The sequence below is a fragment of the Rhineura floridana genome, chromosome 10, assembly GCF_030035675.1.
Source record: "Rhineura floridana isolate rRhiFlo1 chromosome 10, rRhiFlo1.hap2, whole genome shotgun sequence".
Taxonomy (NCBI): domain Eukaryota; kingdom Metazoa; phylum Chordata; class Lepidosauria; order Squamata; family Rhineuridae; genus Rhineura; species Rhineura floridana.
The window spans coordinates 64047953-64071906 of record NC_084489.1 but is presented as its reverse complement, the minus strand read 5'-3'; the positions used below and the strand labels follow the sequence as shown (position 1 = coordinate 64071906).

The window sequence follows — 23954 nt, the reverse complement described above, 5'->3', positions numbered from 1 at the left end:
TAAACTCAATCTCATGTGAAAGCTGCTCTTAAAGTTTGCTATAACACAAATTACACTTTCTCTCATGCTCTGCCATTTCCTGCAAGGTTTTGCTGCAAGGTGTAAGGAGCTCTGGGTTTAAAGCAGGAGGGGGGAAAAGAGGTTTTTTTCTCAAATCAACAAGTGAAATCTCTGAAACAGGAAGTGTGGATTTTAGCCTGCTCCCTTTGTTGAATAGCAAATTGGATAAAAATGGAGTTCAGCAGTAGTTGTATTGTTGGGAAAGCAAACTTTGAAGGAGGTCCTGCTGTGTGTATTTCTGTTGTTCACTGCATACCTTTTTTGTGGTCCATTGTTAATGACAGCTGCTTTTGTTTTTGTTTTCCTTTTCCTATATATGTGTTTACTTCCCCATTTATGGCGTGTGTTGCTTCCAGTTTCTATTGCTCCACCCCCTCCCCCTATGCCTCAGTTGACTCCACAGATACCTCTCACAGGCTTCGTGGCCAGGGTGCAGGAAAACAGTAAGTGTGGCAGCTCACCTTCTCCAAAAAGTAGAGCCATCTCTCTCTCTCTCTCTCTCTCTTAGCATGCATGGCTGGCTAGTCACTCTTTTCTTGGTTTTTATTGTTTTGGGGTTCTTATCTGTTCATTTCCTCCTTGAGATGCTAATTCCACCTTGCATTCTAGTACCAACATTACCTTATATTCTTGTGTTTTTAATCTTGGCCTGAATATTACTGATGACATTTTTGGAACTATGGTTCTTAAAGGGGTATGTTTGTGCACCTGATTATACCCCATCCCAAAAGAACCTGCTTTTTTTTTAAGAAGAGTTCAGAATGCAGACTGGGGACATGATGGGAGGTTAGTTAAAATGGAAATCCCAGGAAAGGCTGCCAATTTCATCAAGAGTAGTTCCCCCTGCCAAATTGTGTTTGTATGAAATCCCCAAACTGAAATTTTGACTTGGGAGATTGAAAGAATAGTTCAGGATGTTGCATGCATTTTTTAAATTGTAGCCTGCACAGGTGTACGATAGAACACAAAATAACATAGATGCAAGATCTGTTTTTAAAAGCCTTTATTTTGTGACCCATGGGCTATTTAAATTTGATCTAAGCTAATAGTGCCCATATAAACATCTCACCAGGCAACACATCTCTTTTGTTGTATCCAGTGGTGGCCTTAGGCAAGCGGAAGCTCTGCTGCTCATTTTAGGAACCCCCCATTTTTTTAAATCCCTCCTACCTTTTTCAGCCCTCTGCACCATATCCCATATTATTCTGGAGCTAGGGAGGGGAACCTTTGGCCCAGGGGCCAAGTGCATCCCTCTAAACCTCTCGTGTCTGGCCCTCAGAACTCTGCCCAAGCCACACCCGTCACTAGCCTTGTTTTGCACTCTGAATGTTTTTGCCTCAATAGAAAGTGTCCTTGAACTCTGTTAATGCCTCTTAGCTTGTCTTCATGAAGGGTAGAGAGGGGTGAATGATTGTAGAAACCAGCCCACTGTACAAATGTAACATTCATTAATTGCTCCACCTACCTTTACCTCTGGCATGTGGCACCCAGGAAGCTTGCCCAGAAGGGAATGTGGCCCTCAGGCTGAAAAAGTCCCCCCCCCATTCTGGAGGATCCCCCAACCCTCAGGAGCAGTTTTTCAGGGGAAGTGGGCAACTGTGGTGAGCAAGGAGAACAGGAGAATATTAGATGTCCGGCCTTGTGCGAGTGCTAGTGTTTCTGCTTCTCTAATGCTATGATCTGATACAATCCAGTTTCTGGAATGACTAGGAAGAATAGCCTAAATTAGAAAGAGTGACTGAATGGTCTGGTGGCTCCTTAGAGTAGGGTTGCTAACCTTTTTTTGGCCCGAGGACCATATTGGCCCTTGACTATCCCATACTCTCTCACACGTCCACATGCATTCAGGTGAACAGCTTCCTTTCAGCATATCAAATGATCAATCTGATGACTGGGGGGGGCAGTTTGCATTCCAACAGGGTGTGGGGCTCACCCACATTAGCACTGCAACTTCTTCTTAAAAAATATTTCTTGCCACTGCCAAAATTGGTGGAGTGGAGGGAGGGGCAGGAAAAAGATGCTTGGGTTACTGGATCAGCCCCCTGCACCGGAGGTTAGCCATTCCTATCTTAAAGACTAACAATTGATTATTGCACTAACCTTTCCTGGGTCAGAGCCCACTTTGTTCATTGCATAGCTGTTTTGATAGTGTGTATATGTGTACACACGCACAGAGACAGACACACAGACACGCACACAGAGAGTACAGAGATAAGAAAGGGAAATATAGTGTGTTAATATTGCATTGTTACGTTTTTATTATAAGCTGTCCTGAAATCTACTAGGATATATGTTATGTAGTATAAATATTCCAAATAATTTCCCCCCCTATGGTGTGAGGCCAAAAGATTGAGCGATGCAAGGAATATTTGTGTGCCAGTATTTTGCAAGATACGCATAAACTGACAGTACATCAAAATAATCACCCATCATAGCATGATTTAAAACACCGGTCAGAAACTAGCATTCCCAGAGAGTTTCTGAGATGGGAGGCTGGAGTGGTTGGCCAGCACCTCATTCCATCCCTCACAAATGACTTGCTGGGAAGTCCTGTTGTTTCAGGGGCTAATTCCTAGTTTCTAGCTTGGCATTGGGTGGCTGGGGAAGAGCTACAGCTCCTAAGAAGTAAGATTTGCACAAGTAGATTCTAGGTGCTGACCCCTGACTGAGAGTGCACTGCAGCACACAAACCATTTATCTCCAGGGTTTTCAGAAGACAAGCGACTGCCTGCTTTAACATTTGCCTGCTTTTGTGGTGCCCTACTTTACTACAGGGGTGGGGAACTCTTTTCAGCCCACAGGCTTCATTCCTTCCTGGGCAACCTTCTATGAGCGGGGCGTGTGCCAGAGGTGGGTGGGACCAGAAGGAAATGTGGGCAGAGCAAACCGGTATGTCTTACCTTTTGTACGATGGACTACATTTGAGCCATGCAAAAATAAGGACACACACACACCTCTCCCTACTCCATCTAGGCAAGACACACATTATCACCGTTCAAGGGCACATTCCAATCAGGCGCAGAGCAGGGCTGGCAAAGAAGCAAGGCCTGGGGAGTATCCAAGGGCTGAGATTTCCCCCTCCCTCGGCTTTGCTACAGTCTTAACACTTTCTGTAAATGATAAATGAAAGTTTCAACCTTGGTTCAAAGATGTACTGAGAAGCCATTGGGGTTTTAGTCTTGGATTTTGCAGGGAGGAGGGTTGTGATAGTAAGATGCTTTGTGCATCTCGAGACGTTTCTGCCCTAGTTTTGCCAATAATGCAACTGCAGGATGGAGACTGGATATGGATTAAATGAGCATTCCAGAGCTGAAACCAGCATACAAAGCAGTAAAGGGAGTCTGTATTAGCTTATGTTAAATACAGATGTGAAGACGAGTGCACTTCGCAAAGCTGAAATTAGCTGTGGCTAATGAGTTCTGCTCAGTGACATTCCGGAGATATAGAATAACAGGGCCTGTGTTGCATATTTCAGATAAATCCAAGCAATTAGCTCTGAATATTGCCCTACAACATTTTGAAAGAATGAATAAATGGAAAATAATTTGACATTAATGCCATTTAAAAACTGACCATTTAAAATCTCAATAATTAAGGGGCATTGAAACATCAGTTTATTATATGCCTTATTCTGTCTCTCTTCATTATGTTAGTTTCGGGCGCTTCATAAAACATACAGAGGCATCATCAGCAATATTGCTGTATCTGCTGAAAAGCTTTTGGGGGGTGGGGAATTCTGATTAGAAAACATGTTAATACTGAGGCTCTTTTGTGCAATAAAGATTTTCATTAGCTTGAAACATGAATGCTGTATTCTTAATGAACTTTATATTTTATTCTTAAGCGAAAGAAAATTCCAGTTCTATAGAAAATAAATCTAGTCCAAAAATGTTTTGTTCTTGTGTGCATGTCTGTCCTTCATGTTAAATGGATTAGGCCATAAATTTCTAAAATGCAATCCATTGGAAATGCTGTCTTGTCTTGTGTGGAAAAGCTGTTGTGTTACAGCAAGCCCATCCATTTCAGTGAGGCTTGTGGTAGAAGTTCCCAGAGGACTGTGCCAGTTGTCATACTACACGGCACGGAAAACAGCAAATCATGGTGCTGTTTGCTTCCTGAAGTCAGATTCTGAACTGGATTTAGATTCTGGAGCCCTGCTGGACTGACTAAGGACACTAAGCATTCATGTATTCCAGCATCCATTTGCCAGTCAGATGCCTTTAAGATGTCCACAAGCAGGACATGGAAGTGATGGCACTCCAGCAGCTGCTATTCCAAAGTATTCAGCATGGCGGCAGCAGGACCAGAGGATGAACGAAAGGACCACAATCTCCTTTTTGGGACCTTGCATGTTTGTGCACTTGCACTAAGCCATGATTAGGCTTAGAGTTACATGCAAACTGAGCCATAGTTGCTTTGTTGTCCTGTGAGAAGGAAATTGAGAAGGCACAATGAGGTGTCTCTTATTTAGAGTAGGACGTGTTGTGCTTGTTGGGATACATGATTGAGAATAAGCCTCTTGCCACAGGTGTGGGAAGTGACCTTGCTACCTCTGCAATATGTAGCATTCCCACCTGCAGTAGAGGACAGGAGTGTTGCACGTAATCTTGCACATTTTCCAAGAAATGCCCCCTCCTGGAAAATGGAGGGGTCTGGAAACCCAAGTCCTATCAGGAAGTTTATTTATTTATTGCATTTCTATCCCACCCTTTTCCTCCAAGAAGTTCAAGGTGGCATACATGGTTCTCCCTCTCCTCATGTAATCCCAACAACAGTCCTGTGAGGTAGTTTAGTCTGAGGCAGAGCTTGGAAAAGTTGCTCTTTTGAACTACAACTACCATCAGCTCAATCCAGTGGCCATGCTGGCTGGGGCTGATGGGAGTTACAGTTCAAAAAAGTAACTTTTCCAAGCTCTGGTCTGAGGCAGTGATTGGCCCAAGGTCACCCAGGGAGCTTCATGGCTGAGTGGGGATTTGAACCCTCTCCCAGGTCCCAGTCCAACACTAACCACTATACCACAAAGAGCTTAGTTTGGAGAAAATTAGGTGGGGGGAGATATGATTGCAGCTTCAAATACAGAAGATGGATCAGGCTTGCTCTCTGTTGCTCCAGAGGGCAAAACTAGAACCCATGCGTGGGAACTGCAAGGTAGCTGGTTTTAGCTACATATTAGGAAAAACGTCCTAAAAGTAAAAGCTACTCAACACTAGAACAGCCTGCTTTTGCTGGAGGTATTTAAGGAGAGGCTGAATGGCCATCTGGTAGGAATGAGATGCTGTGTTCGAGGTCCTACATAGATTATCTCCAAAGTCCCTTCCAACTCTGATTGTTATTCCTCTTGTCAGCATCAGTGATGCTAAAGTGGGATGCCACTGAACCAGAATTTGTACTGTTACTGATAGCTGTCACTTGCTAATCTGGCACTTTGCTAACTCAGCACGAAAGTAAATGCAAAAAAAAAAAAGTCTTGAAACCACACATGACACATTTGCTACTGGGCTACAATATTCAGAAGCCTTTTGAATGTGAAGTGATGCTACCTTGGGCATTGTGAAAATGATGGAGCAAATATCCTCCTTGACCTCTACATCAGATCAGATCAGCCTATGACTTGGAGTATGTGCACTGAAAACAGCATCTACATATATGTGGCTGCTAGTAACCTGCAAAGCCCACTTGGCATAGCATTTTAACATATGAAGCTGTCATTTCTAATCTGTGCATGGTATTGATAGTGCATGCTCTGTTAGCTTCTTGTAGAAGATGGTGGACCCCTGGCCGTGCATTTACTTGTATTTGCAGACCTGAAAGAAGTTCTCCCCCCCCCTGACTTTCTAGTTGCCGACAGTCCAACTCCGCCTCCGCCACCACCTCCTGATGAGATGCCCATGTTTGATGACTCGCCGCCACCGCCACCACCACCACCAGTGGATTATGAAGATGAGGAGGCTGCAGTAGTGCAGTACAATGATCCATATGCAGATGGCGATCCAGCTTGGGCACCTAAAAGCTATATTGAGAAAGGTAAAGGATGAACACACTTGTGCCTACAACAAAACAGCCCCTTGCCACTTGCAGAGCTGCTACAGCATGGCCAAAAAAAGGGGGACTCTAAGCCAAAAAATCCCCAGTTCAAATTTCACCACTGTGTAGCCTTGTCTGAAGCATTATTCTCACAGCCTCAATAGATGCTCCCCAATCTGCAATATGGGGAAAATAATATAGGCCTATATAATAGGGTTGTTTATAAGAATTAGTGAGATAATTGTACACAACGTGCTTTCAGCCCTTGAAATGTTGTTGTAAACCGCCCAGAGAGCTTCGCCTATGGGGCGGTATACAAATGCAATAAAATATACTACTGTAGCTGTGCTCAGGTGTTCACTTGAACGGTTAGACTGGGGATGGAGGCAGAGGCTCACACCCTTTGGATCTTTGTGTGATTAGTGCAAAGATTTGGAGGTGTTTTTAAAAGCATGTTTGATTGAATGTGGTTAAAAAACTATTCCCACCATCAGAAACCCTGATAATACAGCTTGTAGGGAGATTTGTAAGTGCATTGACAATCCATAACTTCCATTAGGATTTGCAGTAGGATTGTTGGATTTCTCAAACCTTGGGTAATAATCCAGTTTGCAGTTAGGCATGCTTAATTGCATCTAATTCCCAGTGACTAGGAAATGAGCAAACCCCTTCTGCCCTAGGCATCATATTATTCCCTCTTCTTCTCTGACAGCAAGACTGCTGCTGCTACTACTAGTACAGGCTAGAGCAGCCTTTCCCAATGTGTGAGTCCCTGGCTCTTGCTGGACTACAACTCCCATCAGCCCCAGCCACCATGGCCAATGGTAAGAAATGATGGGAATTGTAGTCCAGCAACATCCGGGGACCCAAAGATTGGGAAAGGCTGGACTAGAGTATCCCAGCTCTATTTGGAATACAGTTTTGGAGACAGATTCATGTGGTTTCACTGTGTTAGCATAGTTTGCCTCCAAAAATTAGCAATAGTAACCAACAAAAACAGGAATCAGTTTTTCATTCCACCCTTTAGAATAATATATAGAAATAGTTATGACAGCCTCAGCCTCTTGTGTATTGGTAAGGAATGGAGGGGACCAGAGAAACCTCCCTTTTTTATAAAAACGTAAATGTTTTGTGACAGTATCAGCTGTATTAAGAATATTTTAATTTTTACCTTTCTCTGGACTATTTTTGCTAGTGCCAGCTGTACATTAGGCATCACACAAGGCCAAGGATTTGGAATATGCCAGTATTGCTTTACTTTGTATGAACTTTGTTTCAGTCATTATCTAACATCTATCCGGGCACACTTTTAGGCCAAATATTAGGTTATTGCTGCATGTACTCCAGCATTTGAGGAAGTATAACAAAGAAAGGTCTAGAGACTATATCATTCCTGATATTTTGGGGGTGGGACTTGGATTTTACTTCAGTTGCATAGTGTGAGTGACATCACTCTTGCATCATTTAGACCATCTAGCCCCATAGAATGCTTTCTGAGTGGCAGCTTCTCTTCAAGGCATCAGGCAGAGGTTTTCAACACCAAGGATTGAATGAGATTTAGTAGTAGAAAAAATTGCTTAGAACACAGAAGCTGCAATTTAAATGCCAGATTAGTGATTCGCATTGCCATTATGTTGCCTCTGCCCATTTTGTAATTTAGTTTCCAAGTTAGATTCTGAAATTGCTGAATTAGCAACAGAGCCCCAAAAGCTCCTTTGAGACTGACTTACAGGAAAATTAATTTTACTTTCTCTCCAATTTCCAGTTGTTGCCATATACGACTACACAAAGGACAAGGATGATGAGCTGTCATTCATGGAGGGTGCAATCATTTATGTTATAAAGAAGAATGACGATGGCTGGTATGAAGGTGTGTGCAACAGAGTGACTGGCCTGTTTCCTGGAAACTATGTTGAATCAATCATGCACTATGCGGATTAAGTTCTCTCTTCAGGCCAGGTCTTATTCAATCATGCCATAATTATTTACAAAGGGTAACTAAAAAGTTAACAATTGTCTTAATGCTCTTGAAAAATGTGCCCATCCTTTCAGACCATACTGTTTAAATGGTATGATTGAATGTTCATCTGTAAACATTTGTCTCTGCAGAGTTTGTAAAACGAGCAACTGTTTATTACTGATTATGCTTATTTACTTATGCATTGTTGATTTTTATGACCAGCCTAAATATTCTGGGGAAGTAGGGTATATAATATTTAATGACTCATGATTCAAATTGTGCCATTACTTTTTTCCGTGCAGCATGGTAAACTAACTACTATGTTAGATTAACATTAAATCTGGTTGAAAAGTCTGATAGTGCTGGTCATTTTCCTTTGTTTAGACTCTTGCTCATCCTCAAACTATAGTATTTGTTTAAAAGCATGCATACAAACTTACGTATTGAATTATACTTTTTTTCCTCCAAAAAATCCAAGATGCTTCCAATTTGTTGTAATCTTTTACCTGGAGAACTTTCACTAAAAGCCCATTCCAAGTGGTCTATCTGAGTCTCTAAGGTATCCATTTGAATCAGAGATGGGTGGTCTTATGATGTATGTGTAATTTGTACCTGAGTTTTTTTATGAGTAAATTTGCATTGACTTCTTTCCATTCATAAATACATAAGTGAACCAAAGGTCTTGTCCATTACTTTGTTGGCTTGCCTTGCCTTGCAAAGCAATACTAAACCATTGACTTAGCAAAAATTCCCCCTTATCAGCCGGGACAGTTTTAATGCAAGTGCAAAACAACATCCTTTGAGATAGGAAACCAAGTTTCTACAAGCTCACCGTGCACAAAATTACACAAAACTGTTTGACTTCATTGAGACAGGAAGTGATAATTTCTAAACACTTGCAGCTCGCAACTTTTTAGATAGTTACTGTTTTCAACAGAGAGAGCAAGAGCGCGCACACACTACTAGAAGGCTTACAGGGGAATTTGCAGAGTTCTGCCCTGGGAAATTCCCTTAACATCTCTTCCAAGGTTGAGAGTGGACTAAGCTGAGGACTGACATGCAGCAGAAAACTGTGCCTATTCCTGCCCATCCGCATATGATCAAAGCTGTTCAGGCTAATAGTGCTGATGTAGCATTAGATTAGTGCCATCTAATTGCATCTACAGCTGCTAACTAGGGTGGTTCAATTATAAATCCCTCCCTCCAACCAGTAGCCTTTCACTCTGGTAATGGAGCTACATTAGGGCTGACTGCCTTTACAGATTTGGTGACTGTGGTTATGACACCACTGGCCCCGGTTATGAGGCTACAAAGATTTGTTCTCCAATCTTTAACACATTCCACTCCATACTAGGTTGTGAGCAAATTTATCACAAGTCACTGTTACAATTTTCCACCGCACTTAAAAGCCTTGTTCACTTAAAGCTATGAAGGCTGCATGCCCTGCTGAAATTAAATTGTATCATTGAAAGGATTTGCTACTGACTTGTCCACATCACTGTATTTAAAGAAGGTTGCTGCAGCAGACACCCACAAATACAAAGGAGCATGTGAGCCCAAGCGGAGGCAGATACTACAGGAGAGGTGATGCTGATCCAGGTGTCCTACTGAAAGGAGCTAAACAAATCAGCTCATGCAGGCTATGACACAGTCTCTTTTGCTCTTCTAAGACAGTAACACATGCACTTTGACACCTCCATTTTGAGCACAAGGTCGTGACTTTTTTTGGTCTGTACAAAACTTGTATTACTTAGATTATCTAAGGCAGATTATGATTTAGTAAGGGATTTTTTTACTATATGTAGTAAAGATTTATTTGGACTCACGCACTGTCTTAATGGGTATTACAAATTTAAATGATGAAAGAGCCAGGTGTACTGGCTGTTCAAGAATGGTTACGGTTATTTTCTAGTGTGACATTAAATACTGAAGCATCCCCTTGCCTTCTTACCTTAAATCTAATTATATTAAATGCTTTGCCTTTTCCTAATTGTTAATCTGTTATTTCTGAGATCACTTAGCAACCCATAAAACCTATCTGTATTCCCTTTATAAATTGGAACATCTCTTAATTTGTATATAACCTGTTTATTTACAAAAATTATGTGCAGTCTTTTTATAATAAACCATACTCCTTTGATATTCTTGGTACTCTGAAATTCTAATAGGCAATCAGATCATTCTCAAGGTATGTCGATAGTCCCAGCACACACCAGGGATTTTCCACACATTGATTGTATTTATTCATTGTGGCCTTGGGTGTCAATATTGAAATATGTAAACAGTGCCCATGAAAAAAACAAGAATCTCCTTGATACAGACACAAGGTATTGCTACCACTTTAACAGACTGATCCTGTTTCATTGTTTTTGTATGGCTTCCGTCAATAAAACATTTTTACTTCATAAATCTAGTTATTTCAGTAAGGATAACTTAATTTTTTTTGGTAACTGCACCAGAAGTAAGCCAAGATGTTCTGAAATGTAACTTTAGGCACAGTCTGGTAAATAGCTGCCAGAATGAGCTGAATGAAGGAGTTGTGTGTCATTTGTCTCGCGAGAGGACTATTTCTGCCAGCTGAACAAGGGCATCTCTTTCAGGGGATGGCCTGAGCTTGCTGATCTCTCTCATTGCTTTATGGCAGTAGCGTTGGGCGAGGTAGGTTGTTTGCTGTACACCATCACTCTGAAAGAAAACAAACAAACTTTAGAAATGTTAGGAGACCATGTAAGACTTCTTTCTCAATCTTTTCTGTCACATGTTGAAATTACATTCTAGAATATAAAATTTATGTAAGGTTTTAATTAGTTGAAACAGTCCTAAATCCACCATTCTACAGAGCAAAGGGGCTGTAGCTCTGTAGTATGCAAAAGGTCCCAGGTTCAATTCCCAGAATCTCCAAGTAGAGCTGGCAGACACATCCTGGGGAGCAGCTGCCAGTGAGTGTAGACAATATTGAACTAGATGGACTCAATGGTCTCATTCAGCATATGACAGCTTTCTATGTCCCAAGAGTATAAAAGTTTAAGTACATAAAAGGTGAGATACAAGGACGCTGACTGCCTTTGATAAATGTTTGAATCTGCTCTGCCTTTCAACTTCTTCAGGTTGTTGTTGGGTTCCTGCTGGGATGAAGGGTGGGATATATATCAAATAATAAATAAAATAAAATAAAAAATATTTGTCATATGTCGTTAAAGCTTCAAGTAATACATCTAGATTAAAACGTAGCTAAGCGCACTGAAATTAAGAAGCACCAGAACTAATCTGCATGACCACTTACAGTACGTATCATGTACACATTTTCTGCCTTGAGTGTTCAGACTCTTGAGTGAACAGGCTCTGTCCTCCACAGGAGGTTCATTGTGAAAGTCTGTTCTTGCATATGGCCACCTTATTGAAATATTTATAACCTGTTCAAAGCAGCTTACAACAAATATTAAAACAGAGGACTCATAACATCTGAAGTTCATGTTTCAGTTCTTTGGGAAAACAAATTATTACACATTATTGACACTGATACCCAATATAAATTTGCTTTTATAAACTTACATGTTAAGACTAAAGGCATAAACAACTGTAAAATTAGGTAGGGATACCCTAAAACTATGAAGACAGATGAATTCTTACTGTACTAAATGTCATTGTCTAGCAGTATTAGATACGTGTACAAGCTCTTGTTCACTTTATGCTAGTCTTGTCTTACCAGTAATACATACTCCCGGGCACGTTCAGTGTCTCCTGGCAAACTGAATCGCCTCATTATCATGGCATTAATTTCTGGAAACTGAGAAGAAAAACACACATTAATTTTCTCCTCCAAAAAATCTTAAGGGCTCACCAACCAATAGGAGAGATAAACTACATACTATATTTCCTGATCTATAAACATCTCCCAAGTATTTTTACAAAAAGGTATGCATAACATATTCCTCTTTTAAAAAAGAGCTACGCTAAACTCATTTTAAAACAAGTCAAATTTCAGCATAGGTATCTCTGTGTTAGCCAGCAGTGGAGTTTAATTTAGGGAAAAGACTGTATTTTTGTTAATCCTACCTGCTGACAAGCAAATAAGACGGGACCGGTGGCTATTCCAAGCTTAAGGTCCGCTGATGTTGGCTTCCCCAGCTGATCAGAACATGATGTAAAATCCAGCACATCGTCTATCAACTGTAAATACACACAAGACCAATTAACAAGAAAGAGTTTATCTAGCTTCCAATCCATTTATGTCTATTGAACAAGGGCATTATCTTGCTGATCTTACTCCTTTATGGCGGTAGAATTGAGAGAGGCAGGCCATTTGTTGTCTAAAAGTCTAACAAGGTCTAAAAACGTGCCTCTTAAGATATTTCATTAGTCAATATCCATATATACTACCTGAAATGCTATTCCAATGTTTTTTCCATATTGGTATGCAATCTCATGAATTTTTGGATCAGGGCAGCTTAGAATGGAAACCTGAAAGGGAAACACAAGAAATCCCTCATTAGTATCCACTGTTTGTATATGCAACACATTAATAGTAAACAGCTGACGGGAGAGGATAGGCCTCATTAGCTGCATTCCTGACCACTTCCAGTCTGTTATGCACCTAGGCACATACGAACAACCTATTAAAAGAACACAAAGTTCATCTGAACTGCAGTATTAAATATATATTTAAGCTCCGAATTTAGATTGGATGCATTAAATATTCATCATGGTCACACACAACTCATTGCGGAGACGGACTGGAGACAAGGTATAGAATGATGGGCTGCAAAGTGGTTGCCAATTACTAATGCAGTAACAATCATCATGGGGTGTGTGTGACACATGCACACGTATGTATGTATGTAAGATAAATGGGAAGTAAAAGCACGGTGTGATACACAACCTGCTCTGTTACTAGCTACTTCGAAGTAGTGGGCTAAAAGATAAAACTCTGGTACCAGCAACCTTCAGTACTATGTGCTGGTTTTGGTGTATAAACCCCTATACAGCACTCTGCAGGTAAGGCCTCCCGCAGATAGCATCTTACAGTGAGGTTTGCTCTACACAACATAGGAAGTGGACTTTTTAGAGTTGTGGACTTTTAGTGAACGTTGTGTACCCTTTGGAATTCACTCCCCTTAAATATTATATAGGCACCATCTCTGTTGTCTTTGGCACTTACTGAAGACTACCTTCTTTCAACAATCCTTTTAAGTAGAAACCTTATCCCAGTATGTATCTATGTTGGAATTTTAAGATGTTTAAAAAAAATTTTTTAAAGATATTTTGTTTTCAGTAATATTTTATAGATGTTTTGTATTTGCTCTTTTTGTGTTTGCCATCCTGGGCTCTTTTTGGGATTTATCTTTTTGATAAATAAATAAATATTGGTGACTCATGAACAATTTCTTCTCCATAAAGAGATGGCGTTAAATTGACAAAACGTAATGTAAAAAGTGGACGTAATTGTTTAATGTGACCTCAGTCTAAGGCACCATTTTCTACACCGAAGTTTATTATTTATTTATTACATTTATATACCGCCCCATAGGCGAAGCTCTCTGGGTAATTTACAACTACAAGCAAACCATCACAAGATTGTGTGTGCCTGTGTATGGAGTTCTGGTACAGTGATCATAGGCTGTTTCCCAAGAGGCATCAGTACATTTAGAAGACTGCTAAATCCTCTCACCTCCCAATGTCATCTTATAGCAAAGGTTGCATGAATGAACACATGTAAGGCTAGGCTAATTTTTACAAGAAGCTCATTAGTATCCTTAAATCCAAAAACTAATTAGGACAATAGTTAGACCAATCATTTCATGCCAATAAATTGTGTAAAGAAATGTGGGAGACATCCATTCATTCAGCTTGGGATATCATAAGGGTCTTCTGGGTCAAATCAGAAGGTCCATCTTATCCAGTGTTACCCACAGCGGTTAAGCAGGGATCCAAGGCAAGAGCCCTCTTCCACCATTATTTCCCTGCAGCTGGTATTCAGTGACAAACTCCATCAGAACCTATCCTATTCTCACCCACCCCAAAAAGTGTTTTATACTTTTTAAGCCATTCCTTGTAGGGAACATATTCCAATATATTTTGACTGCTCTTTTCCAGCTCTACATTATCCTCTGAAATGAAGCAGCTAGAACTGTACACAGCATTCTAAATATGGCTGCATCACAGATTTGTATAAGGGCATTGCAATACTGGTAGTGTTATTTTCAGTCCCTTGTACTGAATTAACCTTTTTCCCAGCTGCTGCGTAGAATGGATGTTTCCAATGAACTATCCATCTGCCAAGATCTCCGTCATGGTTAGTCACCACCCTAGTTCACACCTCATCAAATGTGTGCACCTGAAGTTAGGATTTTTTGCTGCAGTGTTCATCACTCTACACACTTAAACAAATCTAGAGGCTTGCTACTAGCAATAATAATGAATGGAACTATGAAACTGTGTGTCCCAGCTCGAGTGTCTACAGTGGGTCTCTTGTATAATTTAAGCAGAAACACAACTGACTTATCTGCAAGTAATACAGGAACCAGCTATTCAGTGACAAAGAGCCAAACCAGGATTAAAAATGTAACTTTACATCCACTAGAATGTTGGTAATATATTTGAAAGTTTTAAGCTGCAATCCTAACCCCATTTACCTGGGAATAAGCCCCATTGAATTCAACAGGACTTACTTCTGAATAGTCATGGTTAGCATTGCACTGTAAGTCAGAAATTCTTCCAAAAGGTGATGGGCAGAAAGCTTACATTCTGTCAAGGGTTAGTCATGTACAGCAGCCAGTGTTAAGTTTTTTGGTAACCACCTCAATGTTATGCATAGTCAGAGAGACTTTTTTTTTTTTTACCCAAACAACATCTTCTTACATTGCGACACTAAGATACACAAAGAGTGTTAAGTTACTGACATCCTTTTCCACATAGGACACATTGGACAAACTTGCAGGGTTTGGGGCCCCTTCAGCCCAAAAAGCTGGCAAAGAAAGCTATGAAAAGGCCAGAGTTCCTAAATCCCAAGTTTCTCACCCATGCATCATGGTATATGAACAACAGGAAAGACAGAACGTACATACTGCTTTACAGCTGTTTGCTATGAGACTTGCAGTCTTCTTAAAGGTCTTTTCGAGGTAGTGAGCAAATCTCTCATTTTCGTTTTCTTTGGAACCCAACTGAAGAAATTCACCTGCAGAAAGATGAAGTGCCCAATACTGTCATTCAACTGTTGCCTAGTTAAAAAGAAGTTTGTTACTTCTAGATAACGTCGTTAAAAAGCCTTACCACGCACCAGATCCTCAATCACCTGCGTTAGCACAGAAACAATGGTGGTGTTTTCAATACGTGCTAATGCTAAAGAGGCTGCAGAAAGGATAAAATCCCCAGCTAGGACTGCCTGGAAAATAAGGATTTGCTTAAAAACAGAAGTCTCTTCTATATTTTGCAGCATATATACGTTACTGAAACATTTCCCCTCTTTCTAATACAGAAGTGTGGGTGTGTGTGTGTGGGGAGAGATGAGCATTTTCAATTTAGAGTAATTTTATGTGATTATAATCTTTTTCTGTACACTTATATTCAAATGCTTTCCCTTTGCAGATATCTGCTTATTTATTTAATTTCTTTATTACCTGGCAGGCTCAAGGCAATGTACAATCAAGTTTTAAAGCATACAAAGTTGCTAAAAGCAGTCATTAAAATGTAAACAATAAAATCAATACATGAAACATACAACAGCCTCCATGGGGGAGGGTGGGGGGAATTATCACTAACCCAGAGCAGCAGTAACCTAAAGTTTTGACTCAAATGCTCAGATGAAGAGGAAAGTCTTAATGTGGTGCTGAAAATACGTCACTATTGGTCCTCTCCCTTTTTGTCACTTTCAAGCCTCTCTCGGAGTGGGCACACAGAGAAGTACCTCAGATAGCTGTAAAATCTGGGTATATTCTTGTTGGAAAAAGCAGTCAGTCAGGTATTGTGGCCCCAAACTGTATAAAGTTTTATAGGTTAAAATGAGCACCTTGAACTGGGCCCAGGAAGGTATAGGGAACCACTGCAGTTGCACTAATACTGATATTATACGATTAGACTACCCAGTCCCCCATCAGCAGTCTAGCCACTGCATCCTGCAGTTTCCAAACAGTCTTCAAGGGCAACGCTACATACAGTAATGCAATCTAGAGGTTATCAGACCATGGGTTATTGGAGCCAGGCTATCCCTGTCCAGATAGAGCATAGCTGGGCCACCAACTGAAGCTCGTGGAAGACACTTCACACCACAATGCTCTCAAGTGACAAAAGAAGATCCAGGAGGACTCCCAGGCTACAAACCGGCTCCTATGCTTGCCAGCAGCGCAAAAAGAAGTCAGCTCAATTACCACGTATTTCTTTTTAACACTATCTTGCCCTTCCACCCAAAGGAGCTCAGAGCAACAAACAACAAAACATTTTTTAAAAAACTCAGAGCTAAATAATTTCAAGGATACCAGGAACATTATATTTTAGCTATTGGAATGCCAAGTGTAGCTTTTAATTGTTCAGGCAAAAAGATTTATCCATTGTTTCTTTCCTTTACAAAAGTTCATGGATAGAACTAAGTTTGTTATTTTTATCATCCAAAATGAGTTTGCGTTGAACCATAATGCCTCCAATCCACCCATGAGGTGCACGCAGATAGGGAGATATAGCCCAGCCAGATGAACAGGCATGGCCATCAAGTTAGTGGGGCCTGTTAGAGCATCAGTGTTAGTTAAGCACATGAAGCTCCACTGCCAGATTAGGGCAAATGGGAACCAGCTGATGCACCATTAATATGTGCTCCTTTCTTTCCCGTTGGATCTCAGGTAAGCTTGGGACACAACACAACAAGCTCTCAACTCAAAGAACCTCTTTTGTTAATCAAATTTCATCTGCCATCCAGGTAACATATACTGTACATTTGAACTTCCTTCCTCCCTGCCGTGCCATCCTCTATCATCTCCCCACTACCACTTTCAACTTCAACTCATGCTTATAGATTACACGTTTTTTCAACAACTCAAAGCAGATGGAGCGGGGTGGGTGGGTGGCAGGGTTCCTACTGGGAGGAAGGGCGGGATATAAATCTAATAAATAATAAATAAAATAAAAGTGGGACTGGGAGACGGGATGGGAAGGTCAGCTTCATTCTGGAGAAGATGGGGCTAGATCAGGCACAGCCAACACGGTGCCCTCCAGAAGTTGCTAGACTATTGTTACCATCACCCTTGATCATTGGTCATCCTTGCTGGGGCTGATGAGAGTTGTAGTCCAACAATATCTGGAGGGCACCATGTTGGCTACTTCTGGGATAGACAGTTTTACCAACCACTCCTCCCACAAGATAAGGAAAGGGGAGGTGACATACCAAGTATTCTGAAGAAAGGTATGAAGCATTTCCTCAGGCTGGTTATCTTATCAGCTTCTCTTCAGATAATTTCCTGTTATTCTAGCCTTCAGCTATATCTGCTTCTCAGGATTTATTCAAAGAGGCCATTTTAAGGGAAGTGTGATGGGGTACCTCTTCCACACTCATAAGTGAGCTTCAAAAGGTGCTAGGAAAACACATGCAGCTTTCTTTCCATAGTGATTCCATGAACAAGAGAATTTGAAAAGTGCTGAAACACAGTTTATATTTGTTTTGTTTTTATGCAAGAATACAAAAACACCATTGGGCAGAATGTTTTATAATGCCAAAATTCTCGTGCCTGCATAAAAGCTTTTTTCAATCTCTATCATGGAAACATACATCCCAATCTTCCACCAAACATAACTACATCGGAGAAGTAGCAATCATGCAGACTATTCCCACTCATGTTGGATTCTATGCATGATGACTAGGCCTCTACTCTAACATGACTTCCAATGCATTGACACTGAAAAGCCCAGTGGCAGGACAAGAATGCTTTTTTGGGGGGGGGGGAGAGGAAGTTTGTAAGGCATGAACCTGAACTCCTGCTGCAGATATGGCTTCCATTACCACATTATCTGAATGTCTGCATTCATCTCCATTAAAACCATGCCAAAAAAATACCTTAAACTGTTTCAAAATATTTAAGCTTGGATAGAATCACTGCTGTGTTTGTCCCAAAGAAGGATGATATGCACATTATTGTCTGGGCACGGAGCTGAAGTTTTGAAGTCCCTTTGATTTCAATGGGAAAGTCAAGCCTGTGCTTAGGAGTTAAAGGTGGAAAGTTAAAAGCTCTGAATGTGACCTTTTATTTGATTAGCTTCTACTGGAAAATTAACAGGCAGGCCTTTTGGGGTGCAAAGAATCCTTTTGTCAGAGGCACACTTAACTTTCAGCGGAACCAGGAAGTGCTGAACTTTGGCAGGACTACATGCCTAATGTTTAGCTGCATCTAATTTTGTATGACAAGCTTTCTGTGCAATTAAAAAGCATGCATGTGACTAACAAAGTCTTCCAAATAAAAAGTATCCTTAATTATTTTGCCTTAAAAGCACAAGATAAAACCTGCCCCCTTTTGCCTTACTTATCCTCACAGCCTGTGTACTTTCCCCTCTTGTGTAAACATCCCCCAAAATACAGGACACTCTTGCATAGTTACAAACACACTCACCTTCCTTTCTCCCCAGATTTGATTAACTGTCAGTTTTCCTCTTCGTGAATTTGCATCATCAATGACATCATCATGAACTAGAGTAGCTGTATGGATCATTTCTGCTATTACTGCTACAGAACGCTGGCTTGCCTGCACCTCCCTAAAAACAGAAGGGGAGGGGATAAGGGGCCAAGAGAAGTTGAGCAAACCAAATATACTTGTTCAGCACAGGAAAAGACTGTTTTGGATAGCAAATCTATAATACTGGCTTGTTCTGCATTTGTGACAAATATTTTTGGGTTCAGTGTCTCTGTAGTTAACTTCTGCATCCAAACTTCATCCTACAGTTCTTCTCCAGCAGCATCTAGCACTTGGCTTTTACAGGCAGGTAAGGGGTAGTGAAAATATTAAGCACTAATTTTGGGCATCTCCGAAACAAGATGGAGGTTTACAAAAACACACAGCAGTGCAGGAAGAAATTATTCTCTCTTGTTCAGAACATTAGAACTTGGCCATCTAACAAAACAAAATTCAAGTACAAAACACAGGAATTTGTTTAGTAGTTGACCACTGAAATAAATGGCTTTTAAAAGGGGTTAGATGGACTAGTCTTCCCCAACCTGGTGCCCTACAGATATTTTGAACTGCAACCTCCATCAGCCCTAGCTAGCATGGCAATGCTGTCTGGTGCTGATGGGAATTGTAGTACAAAATATCTGGAGGGGGCCAGGTTGGGGAAGGCTGAGAAAGACCTAGCCCCCATGAATGTATTGAGGGATATTAGCCATGAGAGCAAAACATGGAGTTTACGTGTTTAGAGTCAGTTATGCCTCCGGTGACCAGATGACAGCAGCAAAGAGGCGACTATCTCCACCAGCTTCCGCTAAACGTTTCCCAGGGGAATCCAATTAACCATAACAGAGGCAGATTGCAGGACCAGATTGTCTAATGATCCACGATTAACGTTTTGGAAAAGATGTGGCTAGTGAAGTCCTCGGGGCACCCATGGGCAGCACTAAAGAGACAAGAAGTGACCTTGTCCTATTGAACCACACGGCAAGATCTTCCTGTGGTCAAAAGCTATCAGGTGGATATCAAGTCACTTAACCCCACTTGTCTGGGAGTAAGCCCTACTGACTTCTCGGCAGACAGGATTAGGATTGTGCACTAAGTGTCCAACCTTCAGCAGCAGCTCTCCCACAATCCACACTGCCTTTCCTTCCCATCCTGCCACTTTACACCTACCTGGAACTTTGCCTACCTGTTGCTCCTTCCAACCCTTTTTATACTGCTTTCCTCATGAGTCAGATGTGCAAAAAAACCAAAAACCAAACAAAAAACAACAACCTGGGAGCAGCTCCTTTGCCACAATATAATTTGGGGGCAAAGGTTCCCCTGGACTATGTCCATGGTTATAGGCACTCTCTCTTTCCCAACAGCTCTAGATATTTATATGTCAGCTAATGGAATCCAGGCCTTTTCTGCTCTTGTTTTTAGAATGCATTTGTTTTGGTGGGGGAGGGGGAGAGATAGCACCCTTTCCAATGCTGTGTAAAGTGTGGGTCAGATATTGAAAGATGCATAAATTCTGAAGTTGCAAACATGTTATTGAACTGGTGCTGTTGTTGTTAGCAATTGACTTTTTTTTTGAGCCAGGAAACTAGATCTCAAATTTTAAGAACTTCAAAAATAAAGGTTAGGTGTTTACCCAGAGTTGTTATGATGAAAATTGCATGCTCTAGCCATTAGCACCACAATCATTGGTCGAAAAGCCTTCCCTTTGCCATCAAAGTAATATTCACACATTTCCTTAAGTTCTGCAGTAGATACCCATAATTCCTGTAAACAAACAAAAATGCAATCTAGTAATATTGGATATTTCAATGTTAAGACTTTCTGAATAGAGATCCATTAGATTCCCTCACACCAGTCACCAAGGATGTCTTACCTTTTTAATATCTTCGTAGAGATTTTTCAAGTCTTTCCTTCCCAGTTTAAAAGGATCCTTATATTTTTCATCACTAATCATTTTACCACAGCTGTATTTTCGCACTGTTGCATGATGAAACCTGGCAACAGTATTACATGGAAGGATTTAGACAGCTAAAATAAAGGTCTGAATTCTGTTTCCTTTTACAGAACATACAAAATTGTGGCCTGGTTTGCATCTCACACTAAGCAAAAGTTAAACCATGGTTTATTAAACAAACCATGCTTAAACAACAAGTCATCCCACAGATATCACACAAACTTTGGCTTGTTTTGTGCGAGCCTGGCTTGTTTCCTCCCTGTCCACCTACTTTTGCCAATATCCCAGGCCTTTGCAGCACATACTGGTGTTTAATGAGGATGTCACCATGCCCCTTCCCATTGGTCAGCTGCAAGAGCAAAGGTGGGGAAATCTCAGAGTTCTGATTCCCTTCCAAAGTTCTTAGCAGTGTGGAGTTTCTTAACCCTTTTCTTCTGCCACTCTGCTTTATTTCCCTTACCCTGCCATACACCCTTAATGTCACTCTGTAACATTACTCCATTATTCCTCCCCTTAGATGGTACCCACATTACCCCCTCCCACAAGAAGGGAAGCTGTGTGAATGTAACTTAGTGGGACTCTTAACATTGTTGCAAGCACTCTGCAAAAATGAGAAAGAAAAGAACATAAGAACATAAGAAGAGCCTGCTGGATCAGGCCAGTGGCCCATCTAGTCCAGCATCCTGTTCTCACAGTGGCCAACCAGGTGCCTGGGGGAAGCCCGCAAGCAGGACCCGAGTGCAAGAACACTCTCCCCTCCTGAGGCTTCCAGCAACTGGTTTTCAGAAGCATGCTGCCTCTGACTAGGGTGGCACAGCACAGCCATCACAGCTAGTAGCCATTGATAGCCCTGTCCTCCATGAATTTGTCTAATCTTCTTTTAAAGCCATCCAAGCTGGTGGCCATTACTGCATCTTGTGGGAGCAAATTCCATAGTTTAACTATGCGCTGAGTAAAGAAGTACTTCCTTTTGTCTGTCCTGAATCTTCCAACATTCAGCTTCTTTGAATGTCCACGAGTTCTAGTATTATGAGAGAGGGAGAAAAACTTTTCCCTATCCACTTTCTCAATGCCATGCATAATTTTATACACTTCTATCATGTCTCCTCTGACCTGCCTTTTCTCTAAACTAAAAAGCCCCAAATGCTGCAACCTTTCCTCGTAAGGGAGTCGCTCCATCCCCTTGATCATTCTGGTTGCCCTCTTCTGAACCTTTTCCAACTCTATAATATCCTTTTTGAGATGAGGCGACCAGAACTGTACACAGTATTCCAAATGCGGCCGCACCATAGATTTATACAACGGCATTATGATATTGGCTGTTTTATTTTCAATACCTTTCCTAATTATCGCTAGCATGGAATTTGCCTTTTTCACAGCTGCCGCACACTGGGTCGACATTTTCATCGTGCTGTCCAGTACAACCCCGAGGTCTCTCTCCTGGTCGGTCACCGCCAGTTCAGACCCCATGAGCGTCAAAAGGTTGGCAAGGAAGACCTCATAGTTTTTGCTGATAAGATTCCATGCCCCAGAACCAGATACTTTTGAGTAGAGATATGAAGGCCCCAAAAAAACCCTGAAAAAGTCAGAAAAAACATTTTCCCCTGTTTTTTTCTGTAGCCTTTTTTTGGTTTTTTCCCAAAAATTGGAAAAATTGAAAAAAAATGAAGAAAAATGGATTATGGAATGTTTTATTTTAGCATGATGAATAAAATGTTTCATTGAATCTCCCCCCCCTTCTCAGTTCTTTTTATTGGAATGGTTGCTTTATGTCAGCTTAACACTGTGGAGGACTAGCAGAGACATAAATAATTTTCTTTGTTATTAATGTTGATGGTTCCTTCTGTTTTTTTAAAATTGTTTTTTGTCTGCTCCTCATAAACTGGCAAAATGAAAGGGGTTCCTTACAGTTCAGGTGTTCTTTACAGTTCAGGATCTTGTAGATCCATTTGTTACCAAAAAAAGTAAAAGTAAAAATTTTAAAAAGTACATTCAATTTGTAATAATTGTTTGAATAAAATGTACTTTTACTTATTTATTATTTATTTATTTATTTAACTTGTATACCACCCCATAGCCGAAGCTCTCTGGGCGGTTTACAATAAGTAAAAACAAATACAATTTAAAATACATCTTTTAAAAAACAATTTAAAACACAATTTAAAAATTTAAAACAATATAGAATATTAATATACCAAATGTGATAATTTTATGCCAAACCAACTTGTACATAATTACATTTTATGTCCCTGAAGTAGCAAAGCAACTTTCAATATGTAAAAAGTGTTAATGCGTTATTTCGATTTTTCTGAAAATTTTGGTTTTTTCTGGAAAAAAAAAGTTTTTTTCCCCATGGCCTCAAAATGTCTGGAAATTTTACACCTCTAGCTCAGGTCCTGCTTTCAGGCTTCTCACAGGCATCTGGCTGGCCACTGTGAGAATAGGATGCTGGACTAGATAGGCCATTGGCCTGATCCAGCAGGGTTTTTTTATATACCAACCAGTACTGCACAATATCCCCACAATGGACATATCCTCAGTGGGGACAGAGATATGTAAAGCGTTATGTCATCACATCTTATGTTGTTTGTATGAGATGTAACAAGAAAAAGAGAAAGGAATAAAGAGATAAGGAGAAGCACTGGTCCACATCTCCCAGAACATCTAGTATAGAGAGATTAAAGCCAATACAATAAATGGGAACTATACACTAATGAACCTTTACCATAATCAAGGAACGCAATGCCTAATCAAACATCTAGTACTGCTCTAGTTTATTATTATTATTTTTATTTATTTAATTCGATTTATTAGTTGCCCATCTGGCTGGAAACCCAGCCACTCTGAGCAACGTACAAAATAAAGGCATATTCACTAATAGGCAAAAAACCTTGCGGTTTAAGAACATACCTATAGCCCACAGCTATTCTATCAAACTTTAAAAAGCAGGGAAATTGGGCAGCTATAGTGAATGCACCAGGGGAGCAGGAGACCTGAACTCCTCTCTGAGCTATTGGACTGCCCTACAAATTAGTCAAAATGCAAACACCATTTGGGTTGATCTTTCACAGTCCAATCCACTTCCTGTGTAGCTTGGAAGAATTTGGTAACATGTGCCTCTGAGCATATGGTGAGTGGTGGCAACGCTTGCCATCTCCAAAGATGGAGAATTATATTTTTGTATGTTTGTTGGTGTTCTTCTTACTTTGCTTCTTTCCTGTGTTATTAATGTTTCTACAGAGAATCTAAACTAGAAAATTTTATTTCACTCATTGTTCATCCTAGAAATCTGTGTCAAATTTATTTTTATTAA

At 40.6% G+C, this 23954-nt stretch overlaps 2 protein-coding genes across 5 annotated transcripts in view; one reads left to right on the top strand and one right to left on the bottom strand.

Moving 5' to 3' along the window:
* ABI1 (abl interactor 1) overlaps positions 1 to 10453 on the top strand; it is a 127863-nt gene extending 117410 nt beyond the window's left edge. For 2 of the 4 annotated variants that reach the window (XM_061585720.1, XM_061585717.1), the window contains 3 exons: positions 417 to 503; positions 5899 to 6084; positions 7850 to 10453. In XM_061585720.1, coding sequence (XP_061441704.1) covers positions 417 to 503; positions 5899 to 6084; positions 7850 to 8025 — 449 coding nt within the window. In that variant the 3' untranslated portion in view covers positions 8026 to 10453. The remainder of the gene's footprint in view (positions 1 to 416; positions 504 to 5898; positions 6085 to 7849) is intronic. The other 2 variants (XM_061585719.1, XM_061585718.1) reach the window with 1 other exon arrangement.
* The window catches only part of PDSS1 (decaprenyl diphosphate synthase subunit 1), a 28458-nt gene continuing 13345 nt past the window's right edge, over positions 8842 to 23954 (bottom strand). The window contains exons 3-11 of the mRNA XM_061585722.1: positions 20561 to 20681; positions 20321 to 20451; positions 18631 to 18772; positions 15314 to 15425; positions 15109 to 15218; positions 12425 to 12505; positions 12101 to 12214; positions 11751 to 11831; positions 8842 to 10729 (exon numbers count right to left, since the gene is read on the bottom strand). Of these exons, the coding sequence (XP_061441706.1) occupies positions 10589 to 10729; positions 11751 to 11831; positions 12101 to 12214; positions 12425 to 12505; positions 15109 to 15218; positions 15314 to 15425; positions 18631 to 18772; positions 20321 to 20451; positions 20561 to 20681 (1033 nt within the window). The 3' untranslated portion in view covers positions 8842 to 10588. The remainder of the gene's footprint in view (positions 10730 to 11750; positions 11832 to 12100; positions 12215 to 12424; positions 12506 to 15108; positions 15219 to 15313; positions 15426 to 18630; positions 18773 to 20320; positions 20452 to 20560; positions 20682 to 23954) is intronic.